The sequence below is a fragment of the Myotis davidii genome, unplaced genomic scaffold (genome assembly GCF_000327345.1).
Source record: "Myotis davidii unplaced genomic scaffold, ASM32734v1 scaffold753, whole genome shotgun sequence".
NCBI classification, from domain to species: Eukaryota; Metazoa; Chordata; class Mammalia; order Chiroptera; family Vespertilionidae; genus Myotis; species Myotis davidii.
Window position 1 is genome coordinate 1763615 of NW_006286231.1, and position 19189 is coordinate 1782803.

A 19189-nucleotide genomic window follows, 5' to 3' on the forward strand; every position below is an offset into this window, starting at 1 on the left:
TGGGCCTACTATGTAGGAGCTTGACATACAACAGTAAACCAGATGGGCACAGATTCTTACAGAGCTTGACAGGTTAGGTATGTCCTGGCGCATGTACATCCAGTAATTATAACAGAAATGCTTAGATGGTGCTTATCATGTGCCAGACACGTTCTAAGAGCTTCACCACATACTCACTCATTGAGTCTTTACACAAACCCAATGAGGTAGGTACATGCCAAAGATTACATAATTAGGGATGTAATCCTAGTGTGGATTATAGTGGACTTAAAATCGGGCAACCTGGCTCTAGAGTCTGTACTTTTTATTTTTAATCTTCACCCATGGACAGAGAGGACAGAGAGAAAGGGGGAGAGAGAGAGACACACACAGAGAGAGAGAGAAAGAGAGAGAGAGAGAGAGAGAGAGAGAGAGAGAGAGATCAATTGGCTGCAGGGATTGCACTTGCAACTCAGGTATGTGCCTCAACTGGGAATCAAACTGGCAACTGTTCTGTGTATGGGACAACCAACTGAGCCATTTTGGCCAGGCCATAGTCTGTGCTCTGTAAACATCTGAATTGAATTTCAGCTTCTTCAGAGCATAAACAATCCTTACATGAGTATAAATCTAGTGAATCAAATCAGTAGAAAAAAGTTATTTCCTTTAGAGGAACACAGGCACAGAAATAGTAAGTCAGCTGGGCAGGTGCAGACACTGACCAACCACTGGTGACCCACATGATACCTGCTACCTCCCCCACCCCCTCCCACCATTTGCTTGGCTTCCAACTCAGCAGCTGTTTCCTGGCAATGGCACTAGGAGAAACGCTGCCATAATATGGCTTTTCACCTTACTTAACCCTGACCTCTTCATCTGCTCTAGCCACAGGGCTCTTCTAGTTCCAATAAATTCTCAACCATTGATGCCATAATCTTTTATGCCTATCAGAACTTTCAGGCAGAAAAGAAATGGAAAGTCAAATCAGTAGGTTTTCTTTTCATAAAAGCATACACATTGACTCAGTAGTTTGCTGAATTGGCCAGGTAATCAAGGTAGCAGCTAAGGACATTAGACATGGGACACTAAGTTCGTTTTTTATTACATGACAGACACCACCCAGTTCTGGATGCCTGAGTGTAGCCAACACGGCAGCATCAGTTTGTTCTACGAAATTCCTCAGGTTTATGATAACATACCACCTCACCATCAATCTAGAATAAAAACGACAATCCTATATAATAAAGAGCTAATATGCAAATGGTCATCACACCATAATGGCTCAGACACTCAACACTGGGGAGAGAGGAATGGGGACCAGCCAGGCTGCAGCCTGGGAATGGGGCAAGCCACCTGCCCCGTGGTCCCGGATGCCTGCAGTTGCCGCTGGCCTGGGTGAAGCTGGCCCTGGTCCTGGGTGCCTGCGGCCAGACAGAGGGAGGGAAGCCCAGGTCCCAGGTGCCTGTGACTGGACAGAGGAGGAAATCCTGGGTCCTGGGTGCGGGGCGAAGCAGAAGTGGTTAGGGGCGATCAGGCCAGCAGGGTGAGGGAACCGCCAACCCCCCATGCACAAATTTCATGCACTGGGCCTCTAGTGCTAATATAGAAAGAAACACTACCCTTTCTTAGCTAATCAAGTATGATTAAGACCAAAAATGATTGTACTTACTGGAGGGCACTGTGCAAGTTTATCAGCTGCCACCAGTTGCACATTTAAGTGTTTACTTTGGGACTTTCCTCTAGATTTAATCAACCTCTGTAAAACCTAATGGAAGAAGACACAGATCTGAGATACCGTCAATGAGTTGAAAGAAAACCAAATAAACCAAGGCCCCTTTTAATAGTCTGTTTAGCACTGAGTATGAATAGAGAGAAAATACAAAGTGACAAATCACATATATCAACTCTGTGATGACACCATCCACTTACACTGACTTTCACTTATAATGGATTTGATATGTTTATCCTATTTTTGTTCCATGTGAGGTCTGGGTGGGATCTTGAGTTCCCACCCTGGATTTTACCCAGAGATTTCAAAGAGAGTCCTGAGGAACTGATCTGTACTGGGTCATTTATTGTCCAAATTCAGTTGTCATATTTTGGTTCACTATCTCAATGTCAGATAAATATCAGAGTAATTTGGGTCCTTTTGTTGATAGTAATTATTGAGGCATCCCAGTTTAATTTTACATTGATAAGATGATTTCTTGATAGAAAGCTAAGCAAAACATGTGTACTGGTATATGGCCACATATAACCAGTGATGTATCTGTCTTTTGAGCACTGCTATAACTGCATTTTGCCATATACTCCACTCTCCTTTAACTTTTTTTTAGCTGAAACAGGACCCTCTCCCAAAAATAGTACTAGTGTACTATGATACTTCAGCACATATGACTACCAGAACCCCAGCTGCTGTACTTGTGAACCCATGGTGACTGGGGGTGACCAGGACAGGAAGTGAGAGGGTTTGAAATCTATCGCACTGCAGTGAAGGGTGCTTCAAATTTCAATCCATCCTAATGCTTCCCCAAAGGGCCTGGCTTGGTTTGGACAAGCTCATCCTGTGCAGAACCAGCGCCAGAGATGGAAGGCCGAGGACATCCGAAGGGCTGGGGGAAAGCCCAGCTCCTGGAGGCGTTCTCCACCCAGGAGAGGAGACTACTGCTCTGGTTGGAAATTGAATTGGAATTAAAATGAAGTCTTGAAGGCACTGAAAAAAACCTGATTATTAAGGTAGTGCCTCCCAATGGTACATATTTTATAATCACTTTTTACATTATCCACAGTTTTAAAAAATGAAAGAACACCCAAATCAAAAGTGACCAATTGGAGGCTGTCTCACTTTCATTTTTTTCTCCCCTGGTGGCCTGAAGATACATGGCAAATATCCCATGTGCGTCATCACAGAATAATTATATTCCTTGAAGAATCCAACCAAACCACAAATGTAAGGGTCTGCAATGTTTCTATAAGACATTTTATATGGTGATGTTTGACTTTATATATGATAAATCTAGATATCTTTCTGGAACTAGGTACTCTCTCAACTGGGGAAAAAATTTAGGTGATACAAGAATCAATATTACCCAAGAAATTTACCAAAATAGAACCCAAAGTCTCTGAAAAGCCAGTTAACTTTTCCTCACCTTTCTTAGTTTTTGTTTCTCTTATATTTCTGCATAACTGCCACAATAGACTGTGGACTTTTTTGAAGAAATGGACTATTTTTTACTCTCAGAACTTCTAGAACCTTTACAAACTGTGGGAATTAAAACTGTGCTCATTAAAAAGGGTTTACACAAGACATTCTCCTTGCACATGAACAAAAAAGCACAGAGGAAAAAACAAAAGAGCTGCTAAACCTTAAGCTGGAGATGAGCTAATTACCTTTGGAGATGAGACTTTTACATGAACAATAATTGGTGCTAAAGACGTCTTTATAAGTTGTGCTGGGTGATTGATGGTGTCTGCATCAAGAACAACCAGTTGCAAAGATCTTGCCAACTCAAAGATTCTTTCAATTTCACTTTGTACTTCCGCTAAAAAGAGAAATAATAAATAACAAGTCATGGTTACTTAAAAAAATTAGTTCTTATATTTAAAAAATATAGACCCCTCTTTCAGATGCTTATCTATATTAAAAAATAGAACATTTGGAATTTACATATTCTTATCTAACTTAAGATCTTTTCTAAAGAGAGAGAAATGGTTTGAGTTTTGCATAAAACCAAACGGTAGAAAATTTGAGATGGCTCTCTTGATTTGCTTCTTACTTACACTCACCCTAATAGTTAGCTATTTATATAACTATTTTTGTTTGTTCGTTTTTAATCATTAACTGAGGATTTTTTTATTGATTTTAGAGAGAGAGGAAAGGAGAAGGGGGTGGGAGAGAGAGAGAGAGAGAGAGAGAGAGAAACATCGAATGATTGTCTCCTATATGCACACCGACTGGGGATTGAACCCATAACCTGGGTATGTGTCCTGACTGGGAATCTAACCTGCTACCTTTTGGTGTATGGGACAACACTCCAACCAACTGAGCCATCCAGTCAGGGGCATAGCTATGTTAATTTTAATTGTTGCTTTGCCTAAAGAAATTTATTTTAGCTATAGAAGCTGAAACCACATTCAGGAAACAACTGAGACACATATACAGAGCAACATCTCATGGAAAGCAAATTGCACTGAAATGTTTTTACCAATGATCAACTTATATATTAATATTTTATAGATCTCCTTTTAAAAATCCCACAATTCACCTGTTTTGACCGATGTATATATTTTTGTATCCCTGATTAAATGTTCTGCATCTAATCTTACAACAAGCATATTGCTAAGTCTTACTTTAAGTATTAGGGCCAGTGGACTGTTCTGAGGCAAAATTATCCTATTATTTAAAAAAAAACTAAGATCGAATATATTAAAATGTTGCAGTGCATCTAGATGCAAATCTATTTAGTAGCTGTAATATCCAAGTTATCCAAATCCATGGTGAATCTGGTCAAACAAAGAATTTAGTTTTTGTCAATATCTAAAGCAATCCAGATATTTTTTAAAAGCAAAACAGGTTACCCATAAGAACATAATGTGACTTTCTGAAATACAAAAAAGACTTTTAAATATATATTTTATAAATCATCTAACTTATTGGGTCACGTCCAAGTCTGATTTAGACTAATTTTCAGAGAGATTATCTTGTTTTGCTTTTTACTTTTTATTTTGAGCTACAGGTGTGACCTCACAATGTTGTAATCTCGTCCAAATTGCAGAGTAGACAAAGTGTAGACATGGCTAATTTAAATTACTTCAAAGGTGGCCTAGAAAAGGTGGTGTTGCTCTAACCATCCTCACTGAAAAGGGCTTGTACCAGAATCCCATGATTTGTTTTGCTAATCTAGTATAAATTCAAGTTCATGTCACCCATTGAAAAGTTCTCCCTCCCACAATCTAATGGACTGACAAGGAGTGTGAGGTCATGAATGCTCAAAACTGTCATGTAACTCTATTCTCTTGGGCTTTGCCTAAAAGCATAAACTTTTTATTTTTCACAGAATCACTGATGCATCATCTGTATTAGACAGTTGTTTTTGATATTATTTAATACTTGAAAGGTTTCATCTTATAAAGAATTTGTACAATTGAGCTTATTCACAACATTTTTCTGAAATTACATTCTACATTTGTTATCGTAATAATAGCATACCGTCCCTTTTTTCTCACATCAGAAACAGTTTTTTTTAAAAGATTTTTCTTATGAGAGAAGTTTAAAAACTAAATTTTATTTTTATTGTAGTAGCCTCAGGCTGTTGGGGTACACTCTTCATTTGTTGTTTTCATTAAACTGGTTTAATGGTAACTCCTGGCCAGGGCTATGCTAGAATAAGTCTATATTGCTTTAATTTTCACATCTGAAAACCATATTTTTAAACTAGACTGCTCTGGTACAAGGAACCCTCGAGGCACTTCAAGTCTCTGTGTAAATACCTCAGCAATGCCGTGGCCTGATTTCCTCTGCGCCAGCAATGATGAAAGTGTGGTTTCTGTCAGGTGCAGAGGGCAGGCACACCTGCTTGACTAACACTAAACCCTTGGGCAATGGGCACTCTGTCATGAGCAGAGAGGTCAGGCAGAGCCAGCCAGGAGGTTGTAGAGAGCCATACTATATACTGCTGTAGGTCCAATATTTGGATAATACATATATTCAGAATGCAATAAATAAATTATATGTGTGAGGAAGAGAAATTATCTACATAGCTAATTTTCTTTCTTTTTCTTTAATATGTTTTTATTGATTGTTTTAGAGAGAGAGAAACATTGATGTGTGTGAGAGAGAAACATCAATCAGTTCTACCCCAATCGGGGATCTAACCCGCAACCTAGGTATGTGCCCCGACCAGGAATGGAACTGGCTACCTTTTGGTGCATGGGACGACAACTCACTCAACTGAACCACACTGGCCAGGGCAACATAGCTAATTTTCTTAAGGAAAAACTTTAACCAAACCCAACAATCTTGACTACTCAGGCTGATCCTCAGAAGGGTTCCAATGGAAGTTTCCTCATAACTTCATTTCAGACAAATGGAGCTCTGAGAAGTCATGGACGATGATGCCGGAGGGATGTTAATGAACGCTTCTACAACTTGGCCCTGACTGATCTGGACCATCTCTCTCCAGCCTTTCTATCACCTGGGATCTCTTTTACATCCAAAATGCTTATAATACTTGAGTGGCTTCCTAGGCTCGAAGCAACATTTCCCAAAGTGAGTTCCCTGGGAGACAAATCCCCTGATATGTCCTATGGGAAGAAGGAGGTCTTCTGTAAGAGAAATATTGCATACTATAATAGTTTCTCTTGGAATTTCAAACGTGCATTGCCCTTTGTATCCTAACAGCTCTAAGAAGTCTTGCAGTGAAGAAAACTGCCAATTGTTTAACGCACAATTTCCAAATTTTATTTGATCATAGAAAACATTTTGGATGTAACAATTATTTGGTATCTTTTAAAATTAACATTTCACGGGTTCTATTCTGGAAAACTCTTTAGCAAGACACATGGAGCCCTAACATACTGGCCTCAATCTACTTTTCTTAGTCTCTTCCCTTGCTCTAAATCCATGTCTCCCCTCCCATTTTCTAAGCAGGCTCTGTAAAAAATGAGTTGTTTCTCAAACACACAGTGTTTTTCTATATGCTGATGCCTTTGCACATTCTTGTCTGCCCTGAAGAACCAGCTCAAATAAAACTTCTGAGATATCTTCTCAGACACTTCTTACTCTCTACCCCTCTTTCTTAACACCCCACCTCTTTGCTCATACTTCCCCTATCAAGGAGTATTTACCCATCTGTTTCCTCTTTCAGTTTGCTCATGTGTAAGATACATTGTCTTAGTCACATTTGCTCTTCCCAGATCTGGCATAATGCATGGCACGTAACAAGTGTTCAATAAGCATTTGGTGAAGAAATCTGCAAATGTGCATTAACAGCAGGCAAATGGACATAAGTGGCTCACACAGTGATCAGATTGCCATTAAATTAACTCCATGTTTGTGGTATATGAATTTACAGAGCAAAAGGGGAAAACAGTGAACTGACATCTACCTTGTTTCTTCCTCAATATTTTTAAATATATTTTTATTGATTTCAGAGAAGAAGGGAGAGGGAGAGATAGAAACATCAATGAGAGAGAATCATTGATCGGCTGCCTCCTGCACGCCCCCTACTGGGGATCAAGCCTGAGACCCTTTAGTCTACAGGCCAACGCTCTATTCACTGAGCCAAACCAGCTAGGGCTCTTCCTCAATATTTACAGTAACTCCACCCACTCACTCCAATGATTCTGACAACAGGTGACTAGATTACCAATAACTTCAAAGCATATTCATGAAGCACTTGGTTTCATGCAATTGTTAGTCAGGCGACCTTGCTTCTGCTTTTAGGTACCCATTAGCCTCCAATTATACATCAGAGGAAGTCAACAGCACTGTGAGGAGTTAGAGGAGAGTGAAAGACAGAAGAACAGAGAACAATGCTTGTTTTAGAAATCTTCAATCTAATCTGGCATCCTTGTCACCCATGATACTTGACTTTAGTCAGTTACCTAATCTGGTTCATCATTATCATCTCTGCCATCATCACTTCCTCAAGGTGAAAATATTGTGCCTGATAGAAGTGTTTCATTCTGGCCCTGGCTGGTGTGGCTCAGTTGGTTGGAGTATCATCCAGTACACCAAAAGGTGACAGGTTCGATTCCTGGTCTGGGCACATACCCAGGTTGTGGGTTTGATCCCCAGTTGGGGCATGTGTGCAGGAGGCAACTGATCAATCTTTCTCACTGATATTTCTCTCTCCCTTCCTTTCTCTAAAAAAAAAATCAGTAAAAAACTAATTAAAAGTGTTTCATTCTGTATGTGAAAGGCTGTACTAAATACAGGACTAAAAAACAAACAAACAAACAAACAAAAAGACCCCACTGATGTCTGGGATCTTGCCCTGACAAGCTCTGACACCTATTTCATTTGGTAAGTTTAGCATTCTTCCACAAAGCAACCACCAAACAAACATTTATTGATCAAGTACCATGTGCTAATTCCATGCCAGGAATATAGAGATAATACTTTGTAGCCTCTTTCCAACCTGTTCCATTCTTGGCACAGCCTTCAGTGAGTTCTTGATGAGATGTTTGGGCATGCAATCTATTCGGAAATTTTATTTTTATTTTTCAATCATTTATAGAGCTCATTTCAGTAGATAAAAAAAAATGTAGTGGCATAAAAGACCCCTATCTACCCAGGAAGAAGAGGGCAGTAAAACAAGTTGCCTTCAGAATGTGAATGCAAAAGAGACTCCCAGAAAGTTATGAGTGTACTACGCCACTCTTGGAATCATAGAAACCACAAACAGCCTTTTGATATGAATGTTGTGATTTCCTCAGCAGCATGGATTTGCTTCTGTGGATGATGAATCTACAACTCTGCTCACATATGTCTTGATGGAGCTAAACACATATAGCATGTGTGTGTTCTTCTCCATCATGGTAAATTTTAGGATGTTTTCTAACTGGTGCTCTGAGAATCTCCCTCTGTGTTCTTAATGTAGTTACTATTTCCACTTAACGATGTGACTCTTCTGGGTACTACCAGTTAGCAGCAGAAGCAACACTGAGAACACCACGGTCTAGCTTTCTTCTAAAGACCTGAGAAGGCTGCACATCTCATTTCCTTTCATGTCAGCTCTGAGTCAGATGTGACAGATATTATTAGCCATGTTGAGAAACGCGGGCAAAGCGGAGATGAGTGGTTTCACATGGTTAGGCAGTAACAGACCAGGAGAGGCCGTGAGGATTCTTCCCACCAGACTCCTAATTAGCTAATTGGCTAGAACGGAGGTAGAGGAGGCTCTGGCTGCTGCAGGATTCTGCTCCCTTCTTTTCCAGGGGTAGCATTCTCTCCAGTTAATCAGCGCTTCCCCATTCTGAATGGAGAGCAAACTGGGAAAGCCATTCCAAACGCAACACGTGTCATCCCCGTCTGAAAGCACAGGTTGGAGAAGAACTACATTTGAACATCTTACCTAGGCTGGACCGAGTGTTCGAACGTTCAATTATTGCTCTCTTGCTGGGATTATTTAGGACAGACCTCTTAGCAAGAGAAATGTCAGCTGTCACTCTCGTTATTGATATCCTATGAATAGGAACACAGAACAAAACAAGCCAGTGAAAATGTCATAGGGCTCTCCACGTGATTTATAAGCGCAGTACTTAATAACCACTTTACATACTACAGTGCAACCACAGCATAATAAACATTGGCCGCAAGTATTTTAAACAGGCTTTGGCTAATATCAAAACACACGCAGAGCAGAATACAGGAAGGTTTTGGCTATTTAACAACAACAACAAAATGGTTGCAGCAAAATTGCAGCTCCTCCTCCATTACTGTCTGCCTTGCTGAATTCTCTTTAATGCACACCATACCAGGAGGGAATCAAGACACATGAATAAACCATGCTCTTTCTAGGAAGCGGCAACACAATTTCCCACAATTCACAGTTGAGTTGCTCTTGAACAAGACTTTCAAAAACTACAGATGTCAATGCTGCCGGTCAAAGGGAGAAATCATCGAAGACAATTAACCAGTTGGTAGCTCTGTTGCATTCCTGGTGCTCAACAGTTAATTCATGATACACGAAGCATTTCTCCACAGGCCCAAAGGTAGGTTTGATTTCTAAGGATATGAAAAATATGATTTCTCTTCTGCAGGCACAAGACTCTTCAGCGTAGTTGCATATGTTGGGCACCCATAAGAAGGCAGGGTGGGAATTGTGCCAGGACATTTTTAAGTTAGAAAGTGTCCTGCAGTCACACAAGAGAATAAAGCAAATCCATTGCAAGTGAAGGAGAGAGGGGTCTACGTGCGTATGATTATCAAATGAGAGTCTCTGCAGCTCACAATTTTAAATTCTTTAAAATAAGCCGGGAGTGAGCAACTTCAGACTATTATCTACCTGCAGAATGCAAAGAATGCCTCTCTAGGCCAGTTACGGCCACCATGGACCTTTCTCCATTCTTATCTTCACAACATGCCAGGGTTCCAGAAAGGAGACAAGGAGAGCAGCACCTCCTCCCCTTTATGCTCAGTTAGTGCATCTGATCTCCTTCATTTTCACACTCCCTTTGGGAGTTGGAGCAGGAGAGAGGTGTCATTACTGATCATTATTGAGGCCTATGTCATTTCACACCTGTCTTGGGACAACACTCTCAGCACTCTCAGGAGACTCTTCACCTGACTTCAGGGACCTGACTCCTTGGGGAGAATGAAAAGTATTCCACTTGCCAAATGGTTGGAAATCACTTCTTTAAAGTAAAAGACTGTGGAAGAATTCTGGTGCCATTTTAAAGCAAAGTACCCCTTGCTTGTGTCATTCATTGTATTTATAGGTTGTACATGTCAGGAAGATTTAAATGTTTTCATTTTTAGACTTTCCGTGTCCTAAGAAATTACTGGAGGCATCCTCAATGGTCTTCTGCAGAAACTAAGCATTGTGTGGAACTCCTCCAGAGCCGCTGGGAGCCTCCAGGGAGGTGGAGTGGGCGGAGCTCAGCCTCCCCAGTCAGTGACAGGAGAACGAAGGCCTCTGCTTTTCTGCTTTCTACATTGCTGCTCTCTATATGATTTTATTGTAAAAAGCTGTTCAACGGCTGCAAGACATTGGGAAACACTGGTCAAGTATTATTTCCTCATTTTACCAAGAAGAAAAACTGAGACCCAGAGAGGAAGTGCCCTGAGGTTAGTTAGAGGCTAAGAAGGTATAAAACACCCAAGCTCCAGGCCAATACTTAGCCAACTAATTTAACAATTCTCTTACAGTTTTCTTCCCCAGCAACCCATTCTCCAGACATGAGTCACATGGACAGGGGCAATGCTCAGTTAGTCTTGGCCAGGTGCTGATAGATGGTCAGGATTTATTACTTGAAGTCAGGTGAAGCCTACATCTGAGCCTCCATTCCTCATTGGCTGCTGCAACCTGAGGCATGAAATCTCACAGGCAGTCCCCCTGGTCACAGCTTCTTTTATTTACATTGCTTGTTTATAGTTCCTGTCTCTGTTTTTTGTTTTGCTTGTTGTTTTAAGAATGAAGTTGCTGGTTAGAAACATACAGTGAAGTTCCAGAGCAATTCAAATAGATGACTGGAGACAAGTGGGTTGGTTTAGGGATGGAATTCAACTTTCTAGAAATAATTACTTTTGGAGAGCCCAAACAGTCTATTCTGCTTAGGTGAAAATCAAATTTTCTGGTTCCACTCAAGCCAAATAGTGACCCTTGGTTCTTAAAAATGAAGGGATTGTCAACAGATGCACACTTTTGGTTTTTGCTGCATTATAAACATTTTTACAAAACCATTTTCAAACACATCCAAAGTTTTACAACACACACACGGAAATACTAGTTATTTTTAAATGAGTGTGTTGTAACTGAAAGTAATGTCTTTCCATAGAAAATCACAGAAACTAACACTAATAGATCATGATGGATGGCCACACACACACACACACACACACACACAGACACACAAACACACACATACGCATAGAAAAAAACTGCTTCATATCATCCCCAAATAGGAAAAGGTGTAGACAATAAAGGGTTCTTTTTCTTGTTTTATTTGTTAATAAAATACCAACTAATTTTTAATACAAGTTATTTCTTAATAAAAGTACACAGGAATGAAAGACCTCAGGAGCTGATAGACACAGCCCCAGGAACCTTTTAGTAAGACAAAGCAGGAGTCTCTTTGCTTACTATTATCAAGATCAGATACCAATTCAAACTTCTGTGTTTTGTTTTTGTGAAAGGCTGCCCAGCAATGTAACTACATTGCATTCACCATTGAATGTTATCTAGTTTATATATATAGTTTTTTTTACTTGATATCATTTCTACATTTTCTATTGCTATACTCTTATCCCCTAGTGTCTTTCAGCACTTCCACACATCTTGTTTGATATACGTCTCTAAAAAGTTCCCTGGGAAATTTTCCTGTGATATAGTGTCCGTAGTTACTGGTTAGTAGATAAAAGACTAATAGAACTTCAGTTCATCAGCAGACTGTGTATAGTAGCAAATGTCACTGAAAACTAGCAACAATCATTGTCTAAATTTTGTGATGCTGAACCCCGAGTGTTGCTTAGTTCTGTTTTGTAATTCATCACAATTGTGGCCATCCATCATGGTTTATGAGTGTTAGTTTCTGTGATTTTCTATGGAAAGACATTACTTTCAGTTACAACACACTCATTTAAAAATAACTAGTACTTCCATGTTGTAATGGAACAGCTGTAAGATCCTTCTATACTTTATCCTCCCTATCACTAATATGCAGCCCTGTTATTTTATTAATTGATTTTAGTCCTAGTATGCAGAGAGAAAAGTGATCTGAAGAACAGACAGTGCACTGTCAAGACGACAGGGATGGAAGGCATACATAGACCTGAGTATTCTTTCCGGATCTTTCTCTTGCTGGTCAGTAGATAAAAGACTAATAGAACAAGACTGTGAATGAGTCATGTCAGATTTTGAGCATTAGTATTAAAATCAATGTAGCAGTGATAGTAGCTTTGTTATACTATCTCATGGGATTGTCATTGGGAGAAAACAAGAAAATATATAAAAAGTCTTTTTTTAAATAATTATTCATAGTGTCCTGTGTTGATAGGCACATATATAATGTATACAAGACAATTATTGGATATTTGAAGACTTGAAAAAGACAGTTTCTTTATATCCTATCCTCAAAAGTTAGCAGTCTACCATGAACTCTTCCATCCCTGGAGTCTGTGATGTTTCTATATACCTTGATGGTGGGAGAATCAGGGCAGATGTGTAATCAAAACCTGCCGATTTAAGTACTCATGTTTGCATTAGAGCGTTCGATTCATTATCTCTAGTGTTTGTTCTCCGATGAGTCTGCATTTGAATGGAGAGTGGCAGGAGAAAACGGTAAGGGAATAACGTTGATCATGAACCTGTTCTTTTCCATCTGTTGACTGCAATTCCAATCCTTCCATGACTTGGCTGCTCTGTGACAGCGTTAGTCCTTCCCATTTCCTTTCATAAATAAATACTCTCTCTAGAGTCTCCCTAGGTTGTATTCTCAGCCTTTTTTTTTCTTTAATTCTTTCTCAAGTCCTTTTTTGTTGTTCTTTCTTTAAGTGTTCCTTAGCTAATAACATCCTTTCGCTTCAGATCCCATCTGTATAAATTACTTGATGTTCATGTAGGATTTTGGCCATGATCGTGTTGGTTACAAAGTCTCCAATAACTGCCACAGAGCTGATCTGGTCCAGTTGGCAAAAAGCTTAAAACTTCACTGGGGTTTGACATGATTAGCATAGGTCAACAAATTGCCATCAGTATGACTGCTTGCTGTTCAGCCTATGAATGGTAGATTCAACCAGCTGAACAAACTGCATCGCCAAGGATGATGCACAGGGCATGTTTGAGGTACGAAAAGAAGAGAGCAAAGCTCCGTGCCATGGTGTACCCGCTGTGTCCTCGCCAGGCCAGTCCCACTGTAGCAGCTCGTGGAGCTCACTTAGCTTATGATCTGTGCACAGCAACAGTCACTACGTGTGGACATCCACACGTACAGGGACCCATCAGGAACTCTTTCATAGTGTGCTTTTCACTTTTCTTACAAGAATTATGGTTAGACCCTACAATAATAGTTATAGCAAAAAAATTGTATAATAAGTAGCTCTAAACAGACTCAAATAATTTCTAAGGTATCCAAAAAGGCAAGCATATGATTCTGTTATGGTCAAGCTATTGGACTTTAATCCAATTTGTTGGATTATTTTCTAACCAAGATCTGAAAAAACAGTTTTGAAGAAGGAAGCCTCTTTTTTTGCTCTGAGAAAAATAGGACTTTCTCCTGTCTAGTTTGTTTAACCCACTGCATCCATAGCCAGTGAAACAGAGCAGGTTTCCAGTAGAACATATTGTTTACGTTGTGTGGCTGTGCGAACGCCTTCTGTGTGATTGTTCTCTTGGATGGTTTCAATTAAAGATGATTTGTTGTTTTCTCTCCTTTTATTAATTGGTAAAACATAATGCAGCAGGTTGTCATGGCTCAACATGTCAGAGCAGACAAGTCAGAGTCAGATAAGCAAACCTCTTCTTCCTTATCAGTCTCCCATACACTCAACCAAAAGATTCAGTACCGGTTTCTGTGCAGCACTCTTATCCTTTGAAAGCGAGTCCAGTCACCTACTCCCACCTTTAATGTCTCTCTCCAACTGTGCCGTAAATGAGATCTCTCAAGGCTGACTCACCTTCTCCAGCCACTTCTTTTGCTGCTGTTGGATTTGCCCTCAGATCTTCCGCTCCTCCTCTGTGTTATCAGACCCCATGGAACACTTGGCATTGACATCTTAATTCTATTTCTAGCACCATCTTCAATAGCGTGTGTAAGTGCTTGATACGGACAACTCTACCTGATTCAAAACAGATCTCTGTGTGTATAATTACAGGCATTTCCTCTTTCTGGGCCTGAGGATTGAGGTAGGACCTCAGATTCTTCACCCTTAAAAGCAATAATTAACTCACTCATTTTCTCTTTGCTAAATTAGAATAATTCCTTTCTTTTCCCCCCAGAGGTCCCACATTTCAAATCTTTAACGTTGTTTATAAGGATGTTATGTGGGGACAAAAACAATCCAACACAAACTTTGGTGGTGTTATGAAATGGAATTTGTTCAGCTCAAGGGCTGTTATGGGGCCACGAGAAGAGTCACTGCTCAGATCTTCCTCAGGTAAAGGTGCCACCGTTTAAAACCATGTGACTTCAAGCATAGCGGAAGGATGTCTGCATGTGCAGCCAAGAAGACTGTAGACTGAGCTATGCATGTTAGCTGCCTCCAATCCACAGAGGGCTGCATCCGGGGCAAGGTTATGGCCCAGATCATCCGAGGGCAAGACCAAGACTAATACTATTAAGATAAAGTCAGAGCTCAGCTGCTGCTTTGCAATGCTTTCTTCAGAAACGAATTCCCAAAAGCCAGCAGTCTTCGAACAGAAGCAGGTTAGTGTTGTTAGAGAAAACAGATTAGAATAAAATATATTTTACATTTTTCTCCAACTCCGATATTCTTGTATTCAGTGCTATTCACTTGTTTTCTTTATAATTAACTACTTTATTCTTTTCCTGTCTTCTTTAAAAAGAGGGGAATAGGATAAATTCACGATTAGCTTATAGCTCTTTAGGTCCACTAGATGAATGTGGCAAGCACTATTATTTGTTCAATAATATTTATATCCTCTTCCTCCTGGGCACATAGCTAAACTATATATTTCCCAGTCTCCTTTGCAATTAAATGTGGCCATGTGACCAAGTTTAACCAAAGAAATGCAAGAATCAATGTGTGTCACTTCCAGGCCGGCATGCTTCTTTTCCCACCAGATGATTGGAGAGCCCACCCTCGGGCCAAGGGCCCCCAGTGATGGGTGGAACAAACTTTCTGCCCAATCCTCCCCTTCCCCATATCTTCCAGTTGAGGAACATCTGCTTAAGACTGTCAAAGGAGCAACAACAAGCTTGTGTTTGAATCATTATGCATTTTAGGATCTATTCATTAAGGCACCCTGGCCTATACTAAGGTAATTAGCAATTCACATAATTGCACTGAAGCATTCTGACTTCTTGAACTAAAATCTCAATTATTGGAACGAAAACCTCAGTTTATTTTCTTTGTATATAGCCCCAGAAAGGAATGACAATTTTAATTTTAATACAATTATCCAGAAGCTTTTCCTTTGACAAATATATACAATTTGTACTTAAAGCATTATCATGTTTTCTTTTTTTCTAAAATACCATGTTAATTAAAATATTTGGTAAGTTGGCTTCATTTAACCATACTTTTTAGTCCACACTATTTATATTTTCTTCATTTTAATAAATCTTTGGGTATTTACAGGTGGTTATTTTTACATGGATTGCATTCTGCATGTGAAAGACCTTAGCACTTAGTGTCGAGTCAGTGTGAACTTTTTAGCATTTCTCTGCAAAATACAGAAACTTAAATGATGAAATTATCTGATGGCTAAAAACTGAGCCAGGATACATACAAAATCCTATATAATAAAACCCTAATATGCAAATAGACTGAATGGCAGAATGACTAGTCACTATAATTCTCACTGACCACCAGGGGGCAGGATGCTCAATGCAGGAGCTGCCCTCTGGTGGTCAGTGCACTCCCACAGGGGGAGTGCCACTCAACCAGATGCTGGTGGTAAGGAGTGAGGGGTCCCGGACTGCAAGAGCCCTGGACTGTGAGAGGGATGTCTGACTGCCAGCTTAGGCCCGATCCCCCTGGGGGCGGCAGGCAGACATCCCCCAAGGGGTCCTGGACTGTGAGAGGGCACAGGCTGGGCTGAGGGACCCTTCCCCACCTCCAGTGCACGAATCCCATGCAGCGGGCCTCTAGTAGACCAATAAAATAACAAGGTAATTTATAGTAAAACAAACCCTGAGCTAAGCATCCAAAGAAGTACTATTCTCCACAAAATAGTCACTTTGAGAGGCTTATGATGAAAACATTTCTCGCACTCTTTTTTTGAGCAAGTTGAGTACTTTATGTTCATATCTTTATATAACATACACACATATACACGTGTAATTCCCAAATGATATTACCCAGCTTGACCAGCGAGCCACTATATTCATCATAATTATTCTATATTTTAAATTAATAATTTCAATAAAACAAGTTTGGTCTGAATTCAGCAACAAGTGAGAGAATAACGACAGACACATACATTTAAATAAAATGAATGGGTTATTTCCCTTCTCCAAGTCCTTTTTCCCTTGGGGACTCAACGCTATCCTTCATTTCTTCAGATTTCCAGAGCTCTTTCATTGTATTCTTCCCTGACTACTTTTAGCTACAGATATTCAATTGCTGAAAACACAGACCCACAGATCAATCCATCATACAAGTTTGATTAAAGGAAAAAAATACAAAAATATCTATATGTCTCACCTCCCATCAAACCTGTGCTTCAGGAAATCAAAGAGGGCTTTCTGCATCATGTCTGTTACCTTTGCAGAGGTGAGAAAAACAGAATGAGGCAAACACACGCAGAGAGAGAGAAGTCAAAGGTAAGGAGGTGGAAGGGAAGGACACTGTGATTGAGCAAATAAGTTATGACAGCCAGTCCTCTCCAAGCGGTAGGTTATTGTTGAAGGCATTTTTCATTCTTAACCACCCACAGTTACTAATTTCCCCCCTTGGTTCTCCTTCAGAGTGTGGAAGAATAAACCAGCAATATTCACTAGACCCCAACCCCCCTCCCTTATGAGGGTTTAGAACTACCCCCCAGAGACCACCTCAGGCTGGCTTTGCACAGAGGTGCTGCCTGTCCTTGACACACCTGAGTGGTGTTTGCCTCCAGTGAGGAGCAGCTAGAACCCCCTCAGACCAGCCCCGGGCTCAAGCAGTCCTGCTAGTCTGTGCATGTTGCTAAAAATTCTCTATGCTCAGGGCTAGATTTCTGTAGCTCACTCTCCTGCTCTTCCTCTGACATTCCCCTTCAAAGAGAGCAGAGAGAGGGAAGAGCCAGGGAGAGGAAGTGGAAAGGAGAAAAAGAGCTGGGAAGGAGATGGGATGCTTAGATCTGCCTCTAAGAAATTGATGAATTCATTCAACAAATGAACACTGTGTGCCTACTAGGTAAGGGCCAGACATTGTGCTAGCTCAGTGGGAATGGTGCCCTGGAAGTTGCCCACCTTCTGATTTCAATGTCCCACCTGTTACCTGTGCTAGAACAAGGTCCAAATGGCAACATCTGCAATGTAGCACATCTACATCTTTACTCTTTCCTTCCAACCTGGTATTGGGAAGCAGTTCACTAATATTTTTAGTGGAGTTTTTCCCTTTATAGGTCTTTTGAAATAAATATGCAAAGAAATATTTGGTGGACTATGCCATCGACTTGAGCACAATCAGGGTCAGATTTGGTGCTCTGAGGGTTTAGGTTTGGCTGGCAAAGTGCCTATATGTCCCTTTCTGCTGTTCATAGTCTATTATTTCTAATGGGAATGGGAACGGTTGAGACAGATAAAGTCCTTTTCTTTGAATGTGTTGCAGAGTAAACCTTTTAACAGAGCTTGGCATTATCAATAGTTTGAGGGAGGTATTTATTTCTAAACAATGTAGTACATCATAGATGAGAAGTGTGCCCGGGGGAGCAGGGAGAAAGGGCGAGGGGCTCCCCAAGCCCCACACTGCCCCATCCCCGTCACAGGCTGAGAGGTGGCTTCTGTGGGCACCCATCTGTAAGCAGGCCCTGGAGGAGCCAGCACTCAGTCGCTGTTTCCTAGATTCTTGGTCTAGAACTGAATGAAGCAGAACAGGCTGTGTTTGTACCTCATAACCCTTCAGTGACGGCCCCACTAACACCACCGGACGCATGGATGGCACAACGTCGTAGGGAGGAATGTGCTCCGTCTGAAAGAGATGATTTGACACGGGTGACAAGGTGAGGATGAGTGCGCCTCCTCGTCAGCCACAATATTCATAACTCTCAGGTCAAACAAAAACTGATGACCACGGGCCCCCACGGACGAGGCTCATCCCTTATTTTATAGCCATTCTGACCACTGAAATGGAGCATTGCAGGCATATGCTGAGAGAAACCTTAACAGTAGATTTAAAAAGGAAATACTCACTTACCACTTTTTGCTTCTGTTTGGCTAAAAGACAACAATGAGAGCCATATCAAAACATGTAATATCTGCAAATGATAGTACATGACTTTAAAAGATGGAATAATATGCCCATTTGTGCCTGTAATTCTCATCATTTCACTGTCACCCTCTCTGCAGAACATGGTTCTACTACTGCCTTCAGGTTGGGCCGATGTTGAGGACATGAGAAGACAGACACCTCCTCCCTGTGTGAGTGACCTCACATCCTGATCTCATGTTGGGTGGGGAGGGTGGACTTCACAACAACACTGGACGCTCTGGGCCAGCACGGGCCACAGGCTGCTTCCTGCTGCTCTTTTTGGATTGCAATCCTTTATGTATTCGTCAGTCTTTTGGTTCACATTCCAGGATACTGATACATTTTTCCTACGAGGCTGCTCCTAATTTCAAATAAGTTCATAAACAGTTATTCCTGTTCTTTTTTTTTTGTAAT

At 40.7% G+C, this 19189-nt stretch overlaps 1 protein-coding gene across 3 annotated transcripts in view; it reads right to left on the bottom strand.

The window, feature by feature from the left end:
- Positions 1-19189, bottom strand: part of CACNB4 (calcium voltage-gated channel auxiliary subunit beta 4) — a 234706-nt gene that overhangs the window by 18891 nt on the left and 196626 nt on the right. For all 3 annotated transcript variants that reach the window (XM_006757379.2, XM_006757380.2, XM_006757381.2), the window contains 6 exons: positions 18722-18741; positions 18416-18496; positions 17030-17088; positions 9057-9166; positions 3370-3521; positions 1649-1744 (listed from right to left, as the gene is read on the bottom strand). In XM_006757379.2, coding sequence (XP_006757442.1) covers positions 1649-1744; positions 3370-3521; positions 9057-9166; positions 17030-17088; positions 18416-18496; positions 18722-18741 — 518 coding nt within the window. The remainder of the gene's footprint in view (positions 1-1648; positions 1745-3369; positions 3522-9056; positions 9167-17029; positions 17089-18415; positions 18497-18721; positions 18742-19189) is intronic.